At 37.0% G+C, this 19472-nt stretch overlaps 1 protein-coding gene across 3 annotated transcripts in view; it reads left to right on the top strand.

The window, feature by feature from the left end:
* Positions 1–444: 444 nt before the first annotated feature.
* LOC145681098 (uncharacterized) overlaps positions 445–19472 on the top strand; it is a 100388-nt gene continuing 81360 nt past the window's right edge. Inside the window, exons 1-4 of one of the 3 annotated variants that reach the window (XM_081752497.1) lie at positions 445–600; positions 7901–8026; positions 14213–14378; positions 17997–18217. In XM_081752497.1, coding sequence (XP_081608623.1) covers positions 7917–8026; positions 14213–14378; positions 17997–18217 — 497 coding nt within the window. In that variant the 5' untranslated portion in view covers positions 445–600; positions 7901–7916. The other 2 variants (XM_081752495.1, XM_081752496.1) reach the window with 2 other exon arrangements.

The raw sequence follows: 19472 nt of genomic DNA, 5'->3' as shown, positions 1-19472 counted from the left end.
TCCATCTTCGTTCATTCAACATACTTTCTCTCCTTCCTACCTCCATTTTCTGCTCCGTAACAGACTTCACATTCTGTATACTCCCCAATGCTTATATCTTCTCCGAAAACGCACTACTCCACTTTGTAACTGTGGTCTCGATACTGGCTTCATAAATCATCTCATTTTCTCTTGTCCTCTATACCAACAATATCACCAGCCATTTCTCTCTATTCTTCATAAATTTCACGGTTCTAGTCCATTTAATGTAGATTCGTTAATTTTCACCTTATCCCCACCTGTTCTTACTGCCTATTATCTTTACTTACAAAGATCTACGTTATTTAGCATCTTATAAGCTTCTCTAAAGATTCATCTCATTTCATCATCTGTTTCTTTTGAAAACACCGTCTATAATTTCCGGGAGAGTGATCTATGCTAAGGCAACTAGCAACCGCAGAAGAAGAAGAAGAACCAAATGCAGGGGAATTTTAAGATAGATATAGGGGAAAAAATTCTCTCGGCCTGCCATCACTATCACTAGAAAGAATAACAAAATTGCATGTTTTGGGTAGGACAGATTTATCTAATTCTCTTCAATTGGGAGTTCAGTTAATACATGTAAGTCACAAATATTGTATATTGATATTGAGGGATGATGTTGACAATGCTTTAATTAAGGAATAAGCTCTGTTTTGTTTAAATGCCAAAATTTGTACCGTACCGCATGAGCATCATTCAGTACATTTGAAAAATTGATTCCAGTAAACAATTGTAGGTGACCAGAGATATTCTTCGACATTATGTAAGTAAGAATCTCCTTTTAAAATTCTATATAATAATAGAAACACATCAATATGCTAGTGACCTTTCAAAAACGAACGGGTAATGCAAGAGGTGTAGTTCGTTAATTGGTGTTCTCAGATGGATTGTTATGAGAGTATTCGGTGACGGTGTGTTATTTTATTATTTTAAAATTGTTAAATATAGTCAGATATGTAGGCAAGAACGCGCTTTGTGTAAAACATTTCGTGCAGTTTTATTATACGGATCCATAGTATAAGTAGTGGTACTAATAGGAGTAGTAGTAGGAACGGGATAGAAGCCCCGCAGGGGTTGGTTGGTTTCTGTTCTTGACATAAAATGGGCAAATTAAAGATTTTCCAAAATGTTCTGTACATTTTACAACATGTGGACCCACCCGTATAATAAAACTGCACCAAACATTCTAGGAAACTTAAACGGGCCCTGCGGGGATTCTAACCCCTTCGCTCGCTTAGCTATGTTTTGTGAAATAACACTGGAGATCTTAGATTTGCAAGATTGGGGGACAAAGTAAAAAATACACAAAATCACTTGTTCTGCACGACGTGTACTCGATCCGATATGTATTTTAATAGTAGTACTATTGTTATTTAGTCTGTGATGTGGTTAGAAGGCGTGCCCCTACTCGATATCTAAACTACTTTCTTTATATTAAGCCTTATCTTACCTTTAATCAATATGTATTGTTTCACTTGCTCCTCGTATTTTGTGGAATGTTTTGTTGCCCAGTGAATACACACTTCACAAGAGTAACTTTTTTTCTTTCTTTCCGTGATCTACGTTTATGTATGCTATTACAACTTCTACATGAAATACCATCACGTTTGTACGTAATGCAACAGGAAGAACTATCCACGAGCACGAGACATGCAATATGCGTCCAAGTCCCCCCCCACACACACACACATAGTGAAATATAAAGTACAAGGGCACTACAGAGGCGCACATAAAGTGCACCGTACTCGAGGATAGTTCTAATTCTTGCACCACGTACAGAAATGGTGGTATGCCATGTACAAGTTTCAGTCGATAAGTAAATGAAAGTCGCTTTGTTAGGCTTAAGTTTAGAGTTGCCCCTCCAGTCCAGAGTTGCCCTTGGACTTTGCAACATACAAAAAACAGTGCTTAAAGTATTAAAAATTGTTACATTTCACTTAACTTCAGTACTCCGTGGGCTTCACAAAAATTTAAAAGGTTTTCTTCATTATTTTTGCGCATCTGTTACACCTGTTCGCCATATTCGCCATATTTTACAACTACCATGCTGCTGAAACCTTCCGCGAATGCTTCCGCATCCGGCAAATAGTACTAACTTCCATATATCTTTCCTCGTATTAAACATAACTCTCCTGCCGAATTTACATTCCTAAACATCAAATAAAAACTTCAAATTATCATTTCTTACCTCATTTCTCCTGTAAATTTTCCTGATTTTTATAAAAAGCGGAGGGGTAACTCTAAACTTAACCCCTTTGTTACCCCATTTTCAAGTTCCTAGATCCTCAATGAATAATCCGTAAAAGACTGAACTTCGTGAGTCCTCAGGAAATGATGAGGAACTGTTGTATACTATATCCAAAAGAAGTTCAATATAAAGGTGTGTTTAGTGTTTATTCATTCACATTTATTATTTCAGTCACTCCACAGAGAATGTTTTGGTACCAAGTTAATACGTGCTTCGTGTGTTTTTTTCTTCTGTGATGGTTCATGGTTTTAAGCATTGTGATTGGTTCGAATTTCAATGTTGGTGTACGATGTTTATGACGTGTTGCCTGTGTAGTGATTGTGAGAGCAACTCCGTCACGGTATATGGTTAGCAGGGAAGGTTCTAGAACACAGGTCCCCCATATAAGTTAGTAGCTAGGTTGTTTCATTTCTTCCCAGAATTTAATATATAATTCATATAGTATAGCCGAGCGAGCGTTAGCGAGTGAAGGCGGATTAGAACCCCGCAGGATATGTTGTTTTCTGTCTTTATTACAGCTATGTGGGAAGTGGGACCTGTACTCTAGGACCTTGCCCGGTTAGCACGTGGTTTTTCTTTTAATGTTTGTCTGAAATAATGTTATAATATTGTGAGTCATTTTTCAACATGCGTATTGTTTAATTCATAATGTGCATGAGTTGCAGTTGGTTATTTGAATATTGAAATACTGGCTGGTATTTTAATTGGAAAGAGATCGATGAAAATGAAAGTAGAAAGGATTACATCATTGCCGAATTAGGGGCCGTTCACGTATTACGTAATGCTATTTTTTACCTATTTTTACCCCCTCTTCCAATTGTCATGTAACACTTTTTTATTTTTGTTTTTTCACCAATTTTGCTTATTTGGGGAGTTATTACAATAATACTCATCTTAATGACAACTTTTTAGTATAAAATGTTTGTTTTCTGAATACATTGTGTAGTATTTTTTCGGCAGCGAATCAAAGTATTGGAAAATGGCAGTACCGTAATAATATTTTAACCCAGAAGATTGTTTAATTAACCACTCTAAATTCTTCGATATTACATATTGTCTTTCTCCCAAGGAGATCGCACCCATTCTTTTAGGAGGCCACCGATGATTGGCAAGGAGGAAGTACTGGTGAAGATGCAGGTAAAACACGATCTAAAGAACTGACATCAACGGGATCCATGATGTTTTTTGTGTTTGAAGTTCGCTAGTATCGGCGATGCAAATAAGTTTTCTTCCTTGTTGACCACAGATTCGACGTGGCTGCATACGTGGAGGAGCAGAGGCACCTCATTTGTGAACAAACTTTCGAGCATCTTCGATTAGACTTTGGACTTCAATTTATCTCTTCAAATTCTTCTTGTCCTAAATCAATTCGAATAAACTCGATTTCTCTAGGAAAATTCAAATCCAAAGAGCAAAAAATTCAGCACATGATGAATATTTAGCGAATTCGGTTTTTTATTATCTTTCTTTGCTCTGCAAGTCGTGGTTCGTTCCTTAACGGAAAATATCATTTCACGAGGAGGAGTTTCTTCTATTTCACACGCGAAATTCCTTAGAATAATAGAGTGGGTAATGATGCAAATCAAAAGTTTTGAACTCGAGGACATGTTTAAGCGCTGGTTATCATTGGTACCAACTCAAAAAAAAAACTTCCTGTGACTAAATGCAATGCAGTGATGGCTTCAAAATAGAATTTTATTGTGTTGTAATACGCACAAGATTCATTACCAGTCATGCTGGTGTCTAGTAGCGTCTTCGAGTCCCTTCTGCATGATTCATTTTATATATGCTATATATTCCCAATTTCTCAAAACAAAAGAAATATTTATTTATATATAAAATGAGAACGGAATAAAATTATTTCTTTAAAAGATTGCATACAAACCTGAGAATAAAAATAAAGATTACAGAAAAAAAAAAAACATGCGTTACTTAATGAAGGCCTCAACTTCCTCTTCCACCATGTCACACTTCGTAACGCAATCCCGAACCCCTTCCCTCCCCTTGCAGCGTTACATAATACTTGGACGACCCCTAACACGATTTTGCATTGAAAAGTGTATGCCGGCTTTTGGGTGGGCAGCATTTTTTTTTTTTTTTTTGGTAAAAATTGCTACTATTTTGTTAAATGTTGGCTAATTTTAGGTAGAGTAGGTTAGTTTAGTTTAGCTTAGGTTCGTTTAAGTTAGGTTTGGTTTGGTATTTCACGATAACTTAAATTTGTATGGTTTGTATAGATCTGCCACGGCTTTCAAAACCGTGTGCACTATTTTTCTCCTTCACTGTACATCTGAATAAATTTTCGGCCAAACCGTCATTATCATGAACTTATTCCTTCTGTAAACGTTTTTTTTTATCTAGTTTTGGGCCCTCAAAAGCCGACACAGCCCCTTGGAAATAGTTCATTTCTTGCTTTTTTTTTATTATTATTATTTTGTTCTTTTCTGTTTTTCATTTTGGAGATTTTCTTTCAAAGTCTATTAAAATGCAATAACAGCAATAAAAACACCTGAGCTCCAACCTCTAACTTTTGATTTCAACCGTTGATTTACGGTTATTTGTGATTTCACGTTTAGCAAAGACAAATATTTTAAAGTGTGTGTACTGTTATATGATTTAAATAGATCTTTTTCATAAAGTTTATTTTTTATATTATTGTTCAAAGTCTGTATTTTAATAAGCCTTCTCCAGAATCAATGCAAATGAATTGTGCTTCCATCTTTGAAGTTTTTTAAAACTAGTAGCTGAAGCTGGGCTCTCTACACAGCGCATCATTCGCATATGAGCATAAATCTCCTTCTCATTTCTCACAACATATGTACATGTCTCTTTACAAACACAAATGAAAGACGTCTTGATTTTAAAAAATCGGCAAAGGGTATCATAAAGGGGAGATTTTTTCTCAATATCTCGCACCGTTTGCAAGATTTGAGTCTACTTCCGGTTGGAGTTTCTAATTCATATATGACCAGTGTTTTCTTTCTTCTTGCATGCAGTATGTAATAAGCAAATACATTGCATATACAGTTATTTGTAATGCCAATTATATATGGTGTTCATTGGGCAAAATACTAAAAAACATAAGATTTATCTTAGACTCGAGAAATGGTTATCCTTCCTTTTTCATTATTATTTGGCCATGAAACAAACACCTGAGACATATACAACCCCAATATACAACAATGTTCTGTTGGAATGTATAACGCATAGGGTATAATGCTTTAGTTTTTTTTTTTTTTTTAATTTCAACGCTTCCAGTGTAAACTAAAAAATGTAATAAAGAAATAATGGCCATGATTTTTCAAATATTCAATTAGAACTGGACAATCTACGCAAAATTTCCAATCGAGCCTGTAGTTTCCGAGATCTCATTGTCGAAAGGATTGGCCACAAACAAAGAACTCGTAAGATGGAAGCACAATTCACATGCATTGATTTTAGAGAAGGCTTATTAAAATACAAAGGCTTTGAACAATAATTTTATATCATAAACTTTATGAAGAAGATGTAGTTAACTAATTTAGACTGTTTAAAGTACAAATACTGAAAATGTTTGTCTCTGTTAAACGTGAAATCACACATAACCGTAAATGAAAGATTTGAAAGCCAAAGTTATAGGTTAGAGCTCAGGCGCTTTTAATTGCTATTGTAGCATTTTAATAGATAGATATATTTGTGGGCGTTTATATGTTTATGGCCCATCCTTTCGACAATGAGATCTCGGAAACTACAGACTAGAAAAATGACTTTTTCACTGATCGATTGCAAATTTTGCATAGATTGTCCAGTTGTAATTGAATATTTAAAAAAATATGACCGATATTTCTTTATTACATTTTTACGGGGACAATGGAAGTGTTGAAATTAAAAACAAAATTAAATAATCTTATCCTACGCATTATACATTCCAACACCACATTGTTTTATATAGAGGTCTGTCCTGTGAGTTTGTTTCATGGCCAAATAATAATGAAAAAGGAAGGATAAGCATTTCTCCAGTCTAAGATGAGTTTTTATTTTTGGAGTGTTTTGCCCAGTGAACACCATATATAACTGACAATAATTAATTGTGTGTGTAATGTATTTGCTTATTATATACTGCATGCAAGAGCAAAGAAAACACTGGTCATACATGAATTACGAACTCCAACCGGAAGTAGGTTCAAATCTTGCAAATGGTGCGAGATATTGAGAAAAAATAATCGAAAACATTTTCCCTTTATGGTACCCCTTGCCGACCTTTTTTTATCAAGACTTCTTTCACTTGTGTCTCTAAAGGGCATGTACAGATGTGAGAAATGAGGAGATTTATGCGAATGATGCGCTATATATTGAGCGCAGGTTCAGCTAGTATAATTAAATCATCATTGTTTCACTATTCAGACAAACGTTTCAAATTTTATTTATTTCAGCGAGATACCAACTAACGACTTAAAGTACCATCGAAGGGAGTATTGTAAATCTTGAATAACAAGTTTGGAATTTCGTATGTGAGTTGCCAATGCTAGAGAATGGTAACGTAGATAGGAGAATGATAACGTACAGTTCATGCACTTCTACGCTCTGCGTGAAGTGTACGCTGTAATCGCTAATTTGTACCCTTACGGAGAAAGTAACGTTGCAAACATATCTTTCGAAATCCACCGTCGCTGACACAACCTCGTCTTGCCCCGAACAGGAATTGATGTAAAGCTTGTAGTGACCATCCAGGATGGGTTGGTTTGTGTTTTCCGCATGAATAGTCGCTTTTATGGCATATTATGAAATTGTACGTAATTAATAGGCATGCAGCAGGAAAATAGGACTTAAGAATGCGTAAAGGTGTTATTTAACTAAGGAAAATGATGTAATAGCATTTTATAAAATATAGCGCGCATGTTCTTAATCTTCATCACGTCCTGATTAAGAATTTGAAAGTTACTTTTTGGAAAAAATTGTTACGTAATTCAGAATGGGAGAGTAATGTTTATGTAGACGGCAAAGAGGTAAGTCATGTGTCCACTACAGATATAACATTAAAAATTGCACTTCATGAACATGCAATGGGATTATATATATTTATAGCAACAGTACAAAGTAGACGATGGGAAGATGGCTTTATAGTATATGGCGGATACTGACTGTTGTTAATATGTCCATCCTTAAGTAAACCTCCCTCGTTGGCCCACCAGATTCGCCCTGTGGAGAACCAGAGTAGATGCAAAGCATGCCTCTACACATAAGTAAATTAAGTTAATGGAGACTTTCGATGGCATGCTTTTAGTTCGATCACGCTTAGGTGAGTTTCTGGTGAGCAGCATCGTGTCCTTGAATTTTCTCTGGGTCCTGTTTACTTCCACATTGTCATTTCACCATTTCTTTCATACTCATTCACTTGCATTAATTATCAGATTCACTTAACGTAAAAGGCATAAATTTGGAGTGTAAAACAAGATATTTCATTCACTTTTGATTTCATGTATGTTTTGCAAATTGGTTCCTGCCCTTCTGTTATTAGCCATTAATATCAGATATTGCTTAAAGTGAAAAATAAGACTTTATATAAAGAAATAAATAAATAAAAATAGAAACTAAGTAAATAAAGATTGCAAACTTCTATGCATTCTTAAATTCGTTTCAACTTATTTTCAGTTGGGTTTAGAATTCCATGGGACTGCTTGATGATGAATTGCGAGAAGTTCGAAAACTCTGTGAGCATGTCATTGAAGGTACCAAACTCGTCTCTTGTGTGCAAACTATGGTGCGCGTCGAAATAAGGTAAGTGAGAGTTCTTCATTGTATAACGTTTTGTAGCAGTATATTAGTTTATATCGTGTATCACAAGATTGGAACAAATTCTTTTTCAAACTCGTGTGAGAGAAGACATTGGATACGTACGACAATTGGTTTAGTTACATATTTTTCAAAAGAAAGCGAATGAATAAAGAAGAGGTTTTCCTCTCCTGTCCTTGTATTATCTTCAAGTACCGGTAGAGACGTAATACAAACAACAATTTATTATTATTATCTGTTGACATTATTGGATAATACTCTAGTAAATGTAAGGTTTTCTCGGGGTTCTCCCGTTTCCTCCCACTTTCTTTATTCCACCATTTCATTCATTTCTCATCTTCACCGTCTCCTTTAGCCTAACCGGCATAATCGTGGGACGTAAAACTCAAAGATTTCATTTTTTCTAGTAAATGTACAAGTTGGTTATATAAACTTGCTAGCTCCGAGTTCAATAGGCATCAAGGGTATCCTCCAGTTTCCTCCAACCGAAGGATTGGAATCCAAGTTTGCAGTAGGAATTCCTTCGAGATATTTGTCATAATATTTTGAATTCGTGCCTCAAAATGTTCATTAGTGCTCCGTTGTCCTACCCATGTCTTCTTGTGATCCATCCAGAACCATACAGTCAGCCCCGTATTTAGGTAAGGGGTATTCTGTGCTCGAGCACAGGGCAGCAGAATTTAGGGGGTGGCAAAATTCTGGACTTTTTTAAAAACTCACAATAAAGTAATATTTAAAATAAGCAAGTCGCAGAATCCCACGCAAGCACGAGTAACTATGTTAATGTGTTTAATTCGGTCTAATTAGAGTAGTAACTAATTAGCTTATTTATCCGATAATTCTTAAAAAGTTATCCTCTACCACCCCCACTCGAAGGGTGAGGATGAACTTAACCCTTTTAAGTTTTTGCGGTCGTTTTCGACCGATATTGTAGTGTCTTAAAGATTCGATTAAAAGAGAACTAAGAATGCTATTTAGTTCCGTTTTTTTTTTTTTAATTTTCCAAGAGAGGAGGCATTCAAGAAAGCCTTGGAAGGGTATATATGCTTCCGAGCTTCAGAGCATAGGGGGATATGACGTCATCAATTTACAAATTCCCTTTTTTTAGGGAGGTCTAACTTCAGCATATTTTGGTGAGCTTCTCTTTAATACTAGAATCCTAATATCTTCCATAAACAATCAGTGGACCCATTAGTTTTTATGAGAATTTTTTCGGATCTCTTCGTCAACATAAAAGGGGGGTTCAGAGGGACAAAATGGGAAAAAAGGGATATTTTTGACCAAAAATCCCACTTTCGCGATTCTTGCTCCACTCGGCTACATGATAGGGACATTTGAGTGGTACTTTCTGAAAGCCTACTCGATTCTGAAGAAAACGACGTATGAATCATTATCCTACGATAATTAGGGACGTGTCAGGAAATTTTTGAAGTTTGTATAGATCCTTGGGAAATTTCGGAAATATTTGCAGAAGAGGAAATATTTTTTCCGCCCTTAGTATTTAAGATAGGAGATTGGTATTTGGCACACGTATTTAGTACCATAAGTAACATTTTTTAAAGTGATTTCCAGATCTCTATGTTAACCCAGGGCCGCGCCAGAGGGCCCCAAAACGGGGAAAAAGGGAGTTTTCTCCAAAAATCCCTATTTTCCTCACTTGTAACCCCCTTAGGAACGTCCTAGGGACATGCTGGTGATACCATCTAAAGGCCTACTCTATTCTAAAGAGAACGACGTATGTATCATCATCCTACGATAATTAGGGACGTGTCAGGAAATTTTTGAAGTTTGTATAGTATCCTTGGGAAATTTCGGAAATATTCGCAGAAGAGGAAAATATCCTGAATTTTTCCCGTCCTTAGTATTGAAGATAGGAAATTGGTATTTGGCACAAGTAATTAGTACACTACGTAGTATTTTTGAAAGTAATTTCCATATCTCTATGTTTACCCAGGGCTGCACCAGAGGGCCCCAAAACGGGAAAAAAGGGATTTTTAAGCAAAAATCCTTATTTTACTCAATTTTTCCCTCCTTAGGGACGTCCGAGGGACATGAGGGTAATACAATTTGGAAGCCTACTCTATTCTGAAGAAAATGGCGTATGAATCGTGATCCTACGATAATTAGGGACGTATCAAGAAATTTTTGAAATTTATATAGGGTATCCTGGGACATTCTGGGAATATTCGCAGAAGAGGAAAATATTTTTCCCGTCCTTAGTGTTGAAGATAGGAGATTGGTATTTGGCACAAGCAATTAGTACACTACGTAGTATTTTTGAAAGTGATTTCTGGATCTCTATGTTTACCCAGGGCCGCGCCAAAGGGCTCCAAATCGGGGAAAAAGGAATTTTTTCAACAAAAATCCATATTTTCCTCAATTTTTCTATCCGTAGGGATGTCCGAGGGACATGCGGGTGATACCATCTGAAAGGCTACTCCATTCTGAACAAACCGACGTATGAACTACAATTTTATGATCATTAGGGACGTGTCAGATTTTTTTTTTTTAAATTTGTAGGGAATTTTTGGGCGTTTTTTTATGCTCTCTCAACATGGGCAAAAACTTTTCCCGCCCTTACTATTCAAGACAGGAAATTTGAATTTGTCACAAGTAATTAGTACACTACGTAGTATTTTTCCAAATGTTTGGAGGTTCGGGCGCAGACCCGGTAGAGCCTCAGGGGGCCCCAAACTTTGAAGAAGTTTTTTTTGGGCAAAAAAATCCTGATTTTCCCTCAAATAATTGCCTTCTGATACATCATAGGGACATGTAAGTGGTACCATTTGAAAGGCTGTTCCATTCTGAGAAAAACGAGGTATGAACCATGATCCTAGGGTAAATAGGGATGACACTGTCGCTGCTTATCTGAGACTCAAGAAAAACGCCGAAAAAGACAAGAATGTAAAAGGGTTAAACATCATGAAAACTGATACTGTTAAGCTCAGCGACCTCGAAAACTATGAATTCAACACTAATATTTGTCGTTTTCGATTACTTTTAAAATCCTGCCCCCTCGCTGGAGAGTGGAGTATGATCTTGAATTTGAATTGGATTAAAACTGTCCCTGTACATCATCGACCCAAAAACTATGAATTCAACTAATATCGGTCGTTTTCGATTATTTTTCAAATGCCCCCCATGTAATTGTGAGGACTTTTCACCCCATGGCTCAGCTCAGATGTGACCTGGGGACCTGGAACAGATCATTTCGTTCATTTCTCCGAGAGCTTTAAAACATATTAAAATTTCATATTTCTATCTAGTATGGTTCTCGAGTTGAAAAGTGCTACGACAGACATCTTATTGTGTTATTAATATAGATGCTATTAAAGCATTGCTGACGGTGAATAATGTAAACAATTATTTTTCTTATCACATATTAGGCCGTATAAATTCAGAGAAGTAGGTCACTTAAAATTACGTTTTAACTTTTGTAACTTATAAAATCTAAACTGCTACTCAACAAGAGCTGGTATGTTTGCAAAATACATTATTCACCGTCAGCTTGTTTCCTTGTTTAAGACATAAGTTTATGAGGAGGGGCGGCAAATTGTTTACAGCACAGGGGAGCACAATATATAAATACGGGTCTGCGTACAGTACGTGCGGAGTATAGCAGTGCGGCGTCTTTTCTTCTTTGATTTTCATTTTTAAACCTTCCTTGTTGTCCCAACGAGTTACGCAGCACCCTTTCCCAGGTAGTCAGGTAGCTTTCGCCATTCATGGTGTCATGAATACCACATTCTCTTCCTAATATGATGGTCGAAGGTAGTCCATTTCTCGTTACGTTCATAACCAAGTTTGTGGTCATAAGCTTCCTACGGTTCCTAATGTATTTGGCCTGATGGTTGCATTTCTACCATTTACTGCCCTACTACCTCTGCAGAGGAAGTATGGAATTCCACACCTCGAATCCTCTCGTAGTCTTTGCGTGCTCTTGAGTCAGTCAGCCTATTGCTCATCATATTAAAGAGATCACATCATCATATTGTAAAATTCGTATGTAATTATAGAGTCTTATTGCAATACGTATATGTACAGTACATGAAGTTTCATTGAGCTCATGTATGTGAATATATATATATATATATATATATATACAGATGGTGATCAGAAAAATGGAAACACCTGAACGAAATTGCAACTTACCAGATTAATATGGTGTCGGGCCACCTTTCGTCTTCAGAACAGCCTTGATGCGACGTGGGATGGAGGCATAGAGGTCGTGAATGGTAGCAAGTGGAATTTTACACCATTCCTCGTGCAGGGCATCGGCCAGTTCTGTGAGACAGGATGGAGTTGGAAATCGTCACCGGAGTCGTGTTTCCAAGACGGACCACAGATGTTCAATTATGTTGAGATCTGGGGATTGGGCGGGCCAGGGGAGGTGTTGAACTTCATCCCGATGTTCCTCAAACCACGCTGCAACAACGCCAGCTGTGTGAATGGGTGCATTATCATCCTGAAAGGTGGCGTCATTGTCCGGGAACAACATCCGGACCATAGGATGCAAGTGGTCTCCTAAAACTGCGACATAATCGTTGGCAGTGATTCGTTCGCTAAGTGTGACCACAGGACCCAATGAAAACCATGATATGGCGGCCCACAGCATCATCGAGCTGCCGCCATGTTTCACAGTTGGGCGGAGACACTGCAGATCATAAGCTTCTTTGGGCGTTCTTCACACATAAACACGGCCCGTGGTTGGGAATAGGGTGGAGGATGACTCATCCGACCATATCACACGTTTCCAGTCCTCAACGGTCCAAGTTGCATGGTAGCGCCACGATTTGCGGCGTGCGAAAGCGTTATGGTCCCTGATGAGCGGTTTGGCGCGTGCAACACGACCCCGTAAGTTCATGTCATGTAATTCGCGGCGGACTGTGATTGTCGAAACAGGGTGGGGGAGATGCTGATTGAGTTCCTTCGTCACTTGCTCCGAAATGGCACGACGGTTCTGCGTGACAATGCACTTTAATACCCGGCGTGACCCGTCAGTCATGATTTTCTTCCGCCCACTATTCCGCTTCCCCGATGTGGTTTTCCCGTGTGTTGTGTAGGCCGTCACTGTCCCACGCGACACACCTAACACAGTAGCTACTGCCGTCAAACTCACTCCACATAACCGCGCACCAACAATTTGCCCTCTTTGAAAATCTGAGAGGGCTCCCATTTTACACTACCTTCGTCTGCTGCAGCCACTGGACACTGCTGTTTCACTGCGCCTGACGTAGTATGGAGACCGACCTAAAACACCACCACCAGCAGTCCGGCGCTGCGGGCGCCACGACAGCACTGCCAACCCATACATCTGACGTGTTGCCAATTACAGGTGTTTCCATTTTTCTGATCACCATCTGTATATATATATATATATTCGATTACAACAAATTTTCAATGTCTAAATACTTGTCATTAACCCTGTACATAGGTACTTTTTTTGTATCTATAGACATAATTTGCTGGTATCTAAGTGTCTAATTTTTTTTAAAAAATAGTTACACTCATGTCCAAATTATTGTCGCATGTCTATAAATATGCTGTTGTAGAAATATAATTTGATAATGAATTCACCCGGTTTTTCTTGTATGTGGCAAATTTCACGTCAAAGAGCAGTAAATAAGAACAATAAAACGAAAGTAAAACTTTCTTGTTCATTTAGCAATATTTTGTTTTACTCATTCTAATTTTCGTATTTATAATTCTTTTCCTATGAAATTTACCACAAATATACATTTCCCGATTATGCACATAGTATCAATATTAAAAGTACCCTGCAAAATGATTATCAAATTATATGCTTACAAGAAGACAGTTATAGATATGTGACAATCATTTTGGACATGAGTGTACATTTTTTTTTTTTTTTTTTTTTGAAAGTAATCAACAGAAATCTCTATGGATCATTAAGTCATTGATTTAAGTTCTTGGCACAATTTCTTTGTCGTCAGATTTCGTTTAAATGGTTAATCTATGCAAAGAGAACTTAAGGGGGGCTCAGTGCTAGAGCTCTTACCTCGTGTGCTTGACTTCCTTGATTCAGTTCCCGGCCAAATATGTTTGTGGTGGTTAGTGTTTTCTGGTAATTAATTTCTCTTCTCGGGATTCCTTTGTCCCAAATGTATACATATTTTCTACCGAACTCTGAATGTGTTTGTTACATTATAGGCGTACCAGATATAAACATTTGATTGTGTGCATTCAGTTCCCAAGAAACTATCCTGATTCTCCGCTGCTTCTTGAGTTGAAAAGTAAGACCCTGTCTGAGAAATTGTTGGATGGATTAACGAAAGTGTGTGAAGAAGAAGCAAAGAAGAGTCTTGGAAGACCACAGGTTAGTCACAGTAATTAACTGTTCGTATTACGGTGGTTGATGATAATAATTATTTTTCAGGTGTAATCAAATTGTTAGCGCACAAGCCTTGAAGAGTGATGTTGAAGTGGTGTGGTTCCAAGTTTTTCTAGTGAGGACATAATTTTCATGATGACACAATAGGAAGGTGTTTGAAGAAAGAAATTCTGAATTTGGGTGGTTGGATTAGAGTTTAGCGACTTTTTAACATCGAGGAAATATGAGACGTGGACCTACAACTTAACATGAGATTCGAACCACATGAACTCCCATCGATAATCGAACCCGGGTCTACCGCATCATAAGTTGGAGATAAAGACAATGGGAGTCGTCTTGACTAGTTGAATGTGTTCTGTCTGGTCGACCGGAGCATTCTTGAGAAGAGAGAAAAAAAAGTTGATCATTGGTGACTGCAAGATTGCAAACTAATTATTGAAAGTTCTAGCTCATTTACCGTGTTTTTATATCTTTTTTTCTTTTCTTCGATGTCTCTGTCGAATTCTTTAGCAATGGATTTTGATTTTTCTGTGTGCAATATTTCTTAAACTGTGGTCTTCGACTTCTCTTATTGTCCTCTTAGATTGAACTTTTTCTTTCTTTTTTCTTGTTTATTCAGATAACGTATATAAAAGTATTATTATAAAATATTCTTGATAGCATTCAATATTGGTATCTCATAATAGAATATCAACATTCATTATTACAAATTATGACTAACAACAAGAACGTGGCATGTAAATATCTGCATCTCGTCATATGTAACTTCAATTGAAGTTGACAAAGAGGAAAAGTATTGATTCAAGTTCTTTCACCACAAGTTCAGCATCCACCTCTTGAATTTGAATGACAGATTGTCATTTCATTATTGAATCAGTTTGTCTGTAGGCGAAGTTCCAACTTCCATCTTGCCTGAATTTCAGTGATACATTATCCTTTGATTATTGTTTCAGTGTCTTTGAACTGAGTTTCAACATCCATCTCTTAAATTTCAATGACATATTCTCCTCTGACTACTGATTCAATTTATCTTTACGTAAAGTTTCAACATCCATCTCTTGGATGTGAATGACAGATTATCCTTTGATTATTCATTCAGTTTATCTTTGAATAAACTTTCAACATCCATCTCTTGACTTATTCTGAATGGTAAAGAACAACAGGTTACTACTTATTCGATATTCTCGATTATACCTTAATTAACTCTCATGTTTCGATTGTTAATCTGTCATCTTTGCCTTTATCGGTGTAGACATGAATTAGGTGATCGAAGACTAAAAATTAGTCACAGTTTATAACTGTCTTACAGTTCAATACGTGAGTGCTCAAGGACTTTAATTTAAGATAATTTGTTACTAACTAAAATGTGATTAATTTCTATCTTCAGACATTTCTTATTTTTACGTCGATTTGACGAAGATGGTTGATTAACTATTGAAATGTCGTTTATTATTGAATAATATAGCATATCAATTAGAGAGTTAATTTTTTATTCTTTTAAAAACGTGTCAAATGATAAACATATACTATTATTCCGAAATGTCGTTTGTTTCCTGAAAGGACATCGGAAAGACAGGAGAAACGTGGTTACGGGTATTGGCGTGCCTGTACACGTAGAGTAACATAACTCACTCTTTCATTATATAAACGTTGTGTAGTTTTGTTTATTTCTGTCGAGATAGAAAGGTTAAGAACCACTGGTATAGTGTATGGTTAACTCATCTATAATTGTACATACATTTTCCGAGGGTTCCGCTTCCTCGGTGTTCCTAAGGAACTCATCAGAACACACTGCGCTTACCTCCGGTGCCTGTGGTCCCTGATTCGATCCCAGCTCGCGCCGTGTGGACTTTGTGGTGGACAAACATCGTGCTCGTGGGTTTTCTCGGGGATCTTCCGTTTCCTCCCACTTTCTTCATTTCACTCATTTCTCATTATCACCGTCTCCTTTGGCCTAACCGGCATAACCGTGGGACGTTAAACTTAAATATTTCATTTCATTTTCGTCAGAACGCGCTGTTGGTGGCCGCAGGGCTCATTTTAGAATGTTGTTTTACCAGCACGAAATTTTACAAGCAGCAGGGATATGGTGCGTTCATTTGTCACTCGTGGCTGAAATGCACGGTTGATGGTTTTCGCGGTAAGATGTACAGAATGTTCCAGTTTGAACTCCGAAAGGAAAATCATTCGCACTTGTGTGTTCTTGATGGTGCACTTTGACACGACCATCTTTAACAATGCATAGCCTCCTGACTGCATATCCCAACCTGTTTTCTGAACATGTACGGAGTTTGTGATGTTGTACGTGTGACATCGGTCCTTCATCGATTAGTTGCGTTACAGAGATTTTATTTCATTCACCAGACGTCAAATCAGACATTTCAGTCACATCAACATACTAACTTTTTTTCTTGTAAAATATATGTTAAAAATTTGTCACGTAACCCTGGATAGGTATACGTCTGTGATGTCACACGGTTGGTATACGTGTGAACGCCACGCTTATATCTGTTTTCTTTGTTTTTTGGTATTGTTAATTTCTGCCAACCATAGTGTTTACAGAAAGATATGACCATTAATGATGCAAGAAAAATGTATTTTAATAATATTACTTTGTTTTATAATGTTTTAATGAGAAGTGGTACTACCATATACTTAGAATTTCAAAAAGTCACGTATTTTTTTCAAACGTATGAGCTGTTGTATATTAACTTAACAGCTCATATTCAATCAAACAAATTAGTCAACGTAACGCACGGTAGTCCTACATATTTGATAAAACCAAATTATTGTTTTCGTCGTTAAATACACTCAGGTTCATATATATATATATATAACTTTGTTTTTAGATGCTACAAACACAAGTAGTTTTAATACTATAGAAAATATTACTTGCGTTATATTGACCAAATGGTATGGTCTGCATCAAGAGTTAAACATATTTGCTTTTAAACACAGTAAATATATATATAATGCTAACAAACTCTGTGTTGCTTCATAGAGGAAAACAGAATAATTACTCACTTACGCGCAATTACATATAGAAATCTTAGTGTAAGCACGTTATCTAGATCCGTTGAAAATGATACATTATAATTCACTCACTCCATCTAGCCATGCTAGAACTTCCTTTTGATTACTCGTATCACAAGAAAGTGCAAAATCACACAAATGTAAAAAGAATAATAAAATGTGAGTCTAGCAAAATATATTTATCGCTGTTGGTATACGTGTGAGTACCACTCTCACATTCACGACATGCTAATTTTTAACAATGCTTTAACTTCAACTGGCTAGGCTGCGCCACCATAATAGCTACATCCATTGACTACAGAAAGTAGAAAAGGCAGCTAGAAATAGTTTTACAATGCTGCTTTTCGTAATAGATGAGATGTGTTTTCCCGCAAGTGAGCACCGCGCTCACATGTATACCAATCCAGGGTTTAAAAAAAAATGTAGAAATGGAACATTCAGAACTTTTTATGGTAAGTAAAAACAAACCACTTTCATGAATCCACTTTAATATTTTCAAAATAAACAAATAGATGCAACTGAATATAGAATTTGTCATTTATTTTAAGTCTTAAATCTTATTACTTACAGGTCTTAAAAATTTTGAAATTTATTCGGGCGTTTGTTGATGAGAATCCTTTGTCTTGCTGCTACAATGAAATTAATCATGTCAAGAAAACCTTAAATCCCGATTTGGATGAATTGAAATTAAAACAGAAGACATCTGCTGTAGGATTAAAAGTTGTACAAGGAGAATATTTCTTGAAAACTAAAGTTGCAGTACCAGATGAATACCCTGATAAGAGTGTATAGTAAGTATAACTCTGATCTTCATATTGGTAGGTGGTAGGAGTTATTCAAACTAGAGAAGTAATAGTAGAGAAGTGGACTATAAACATTTTAATAATCGTTTGTTTTCATTATAATCGAGACCTCGCTCGATTGCATAGTTATCATTCCCATCTTCGGTTCAGGAAGCCCTATTTCAACTCCGAGTGGAAATACATATAATTTGGATTCTACGTCAGATCTACTATGCGGTGTAGAAAAGCTGGCATCTGACAGTTGGACAGGTGTTGGAGGCGCTGTTGCCAAAGACTGCAACAATAGAGACAGCAGTTCTGGCGATAAACCTACAACGGTTAACAAGGCATAACTGTATAATCACAATACAATGAGAGGATAATTTATGACATATAATTAATAAATAACCAAGATAATAGTGCTTGGATTATTGACAGAAGATTCAAGTTCCTGCAGAGGGGACGCGGTGGCTCAGTGGTAGAGCGTTCACCTCCGGTGCTTGGGGTCCCTGGTTCGATCCCAGCTCGCGCCGTGTGGACTTTGTGGTGGACAAACACCGTGCTCGTGAGTTTTCTGCCGGGGTTCTCCCGTTTCCTCCCACTTTCTTCATTCCACCATTTCATTCATTTCTCATTATCACCGTCTTCTTTAGCCTAACTAGCATAACCGTGGGACGTAAAACCAAAAGATTTCATTTCAAAGATTTTCAAGTTCCTGCAGCAGCGTGGTCAGTGCCCTTGAGTACCTAGAAACAACGTGAAAAATTCTGCAATGACGCAAAAAAACCTTCCCTTTTCTTTTGTTTGCGTACGTGCAGCATTTAGGGGGCAGATGGCTCAGTAGAGCGCTTACCTCCCTCTGGTGCGTGGGTTTCCTGGTTCTATCCCCAGCTAAGTAAGCATGTAGTGGACAAGATAATGTCCATTGGTTTTCTCAGGGCCTCCTGTTTCCTTTCACATTATCACTCTGTCAATTTTTCCATCATTCACTTACCATAATTATCCGTCTCCGTTAGCCTAACGGGCATAATCGTGGGACGTTAAACTAAAAATATTTCATTTAATTTTACGTGCAACGTCTGTTAGATGGTAGCTTTCCTTAACAACACATTAGATCTATGCCTTCTAATCTTTTCGCTGAAAGTGATGTCAAACTCAAATCGGTCAATGAATCCATTTATTTTGTAATCGTTCAAAAATCATTCATTTGAATTAGGCGGTCTATAAACATTAATAATTAAAATCCGTTTAGCCGAGTAGTTAG

This window comes from Thermobia domestica, chromosome 3 (assembly GCF_964235325.1).
Source record: "Thermobia domestica chromosome 3, izTheDome1.hap1.1, whole genome shotgun sequence".
NCBI lineage: Eukaryota > Metazoa > Arthropoda > Insecta > Zygentoma > Lepismatidae > Thermobia > Thermobia domestica.
The sequence above is the reverse complement of the archived record's forward strand: the minus strand, read 5'-3'. Positions and strand labels throughout refer to the sequence as shown.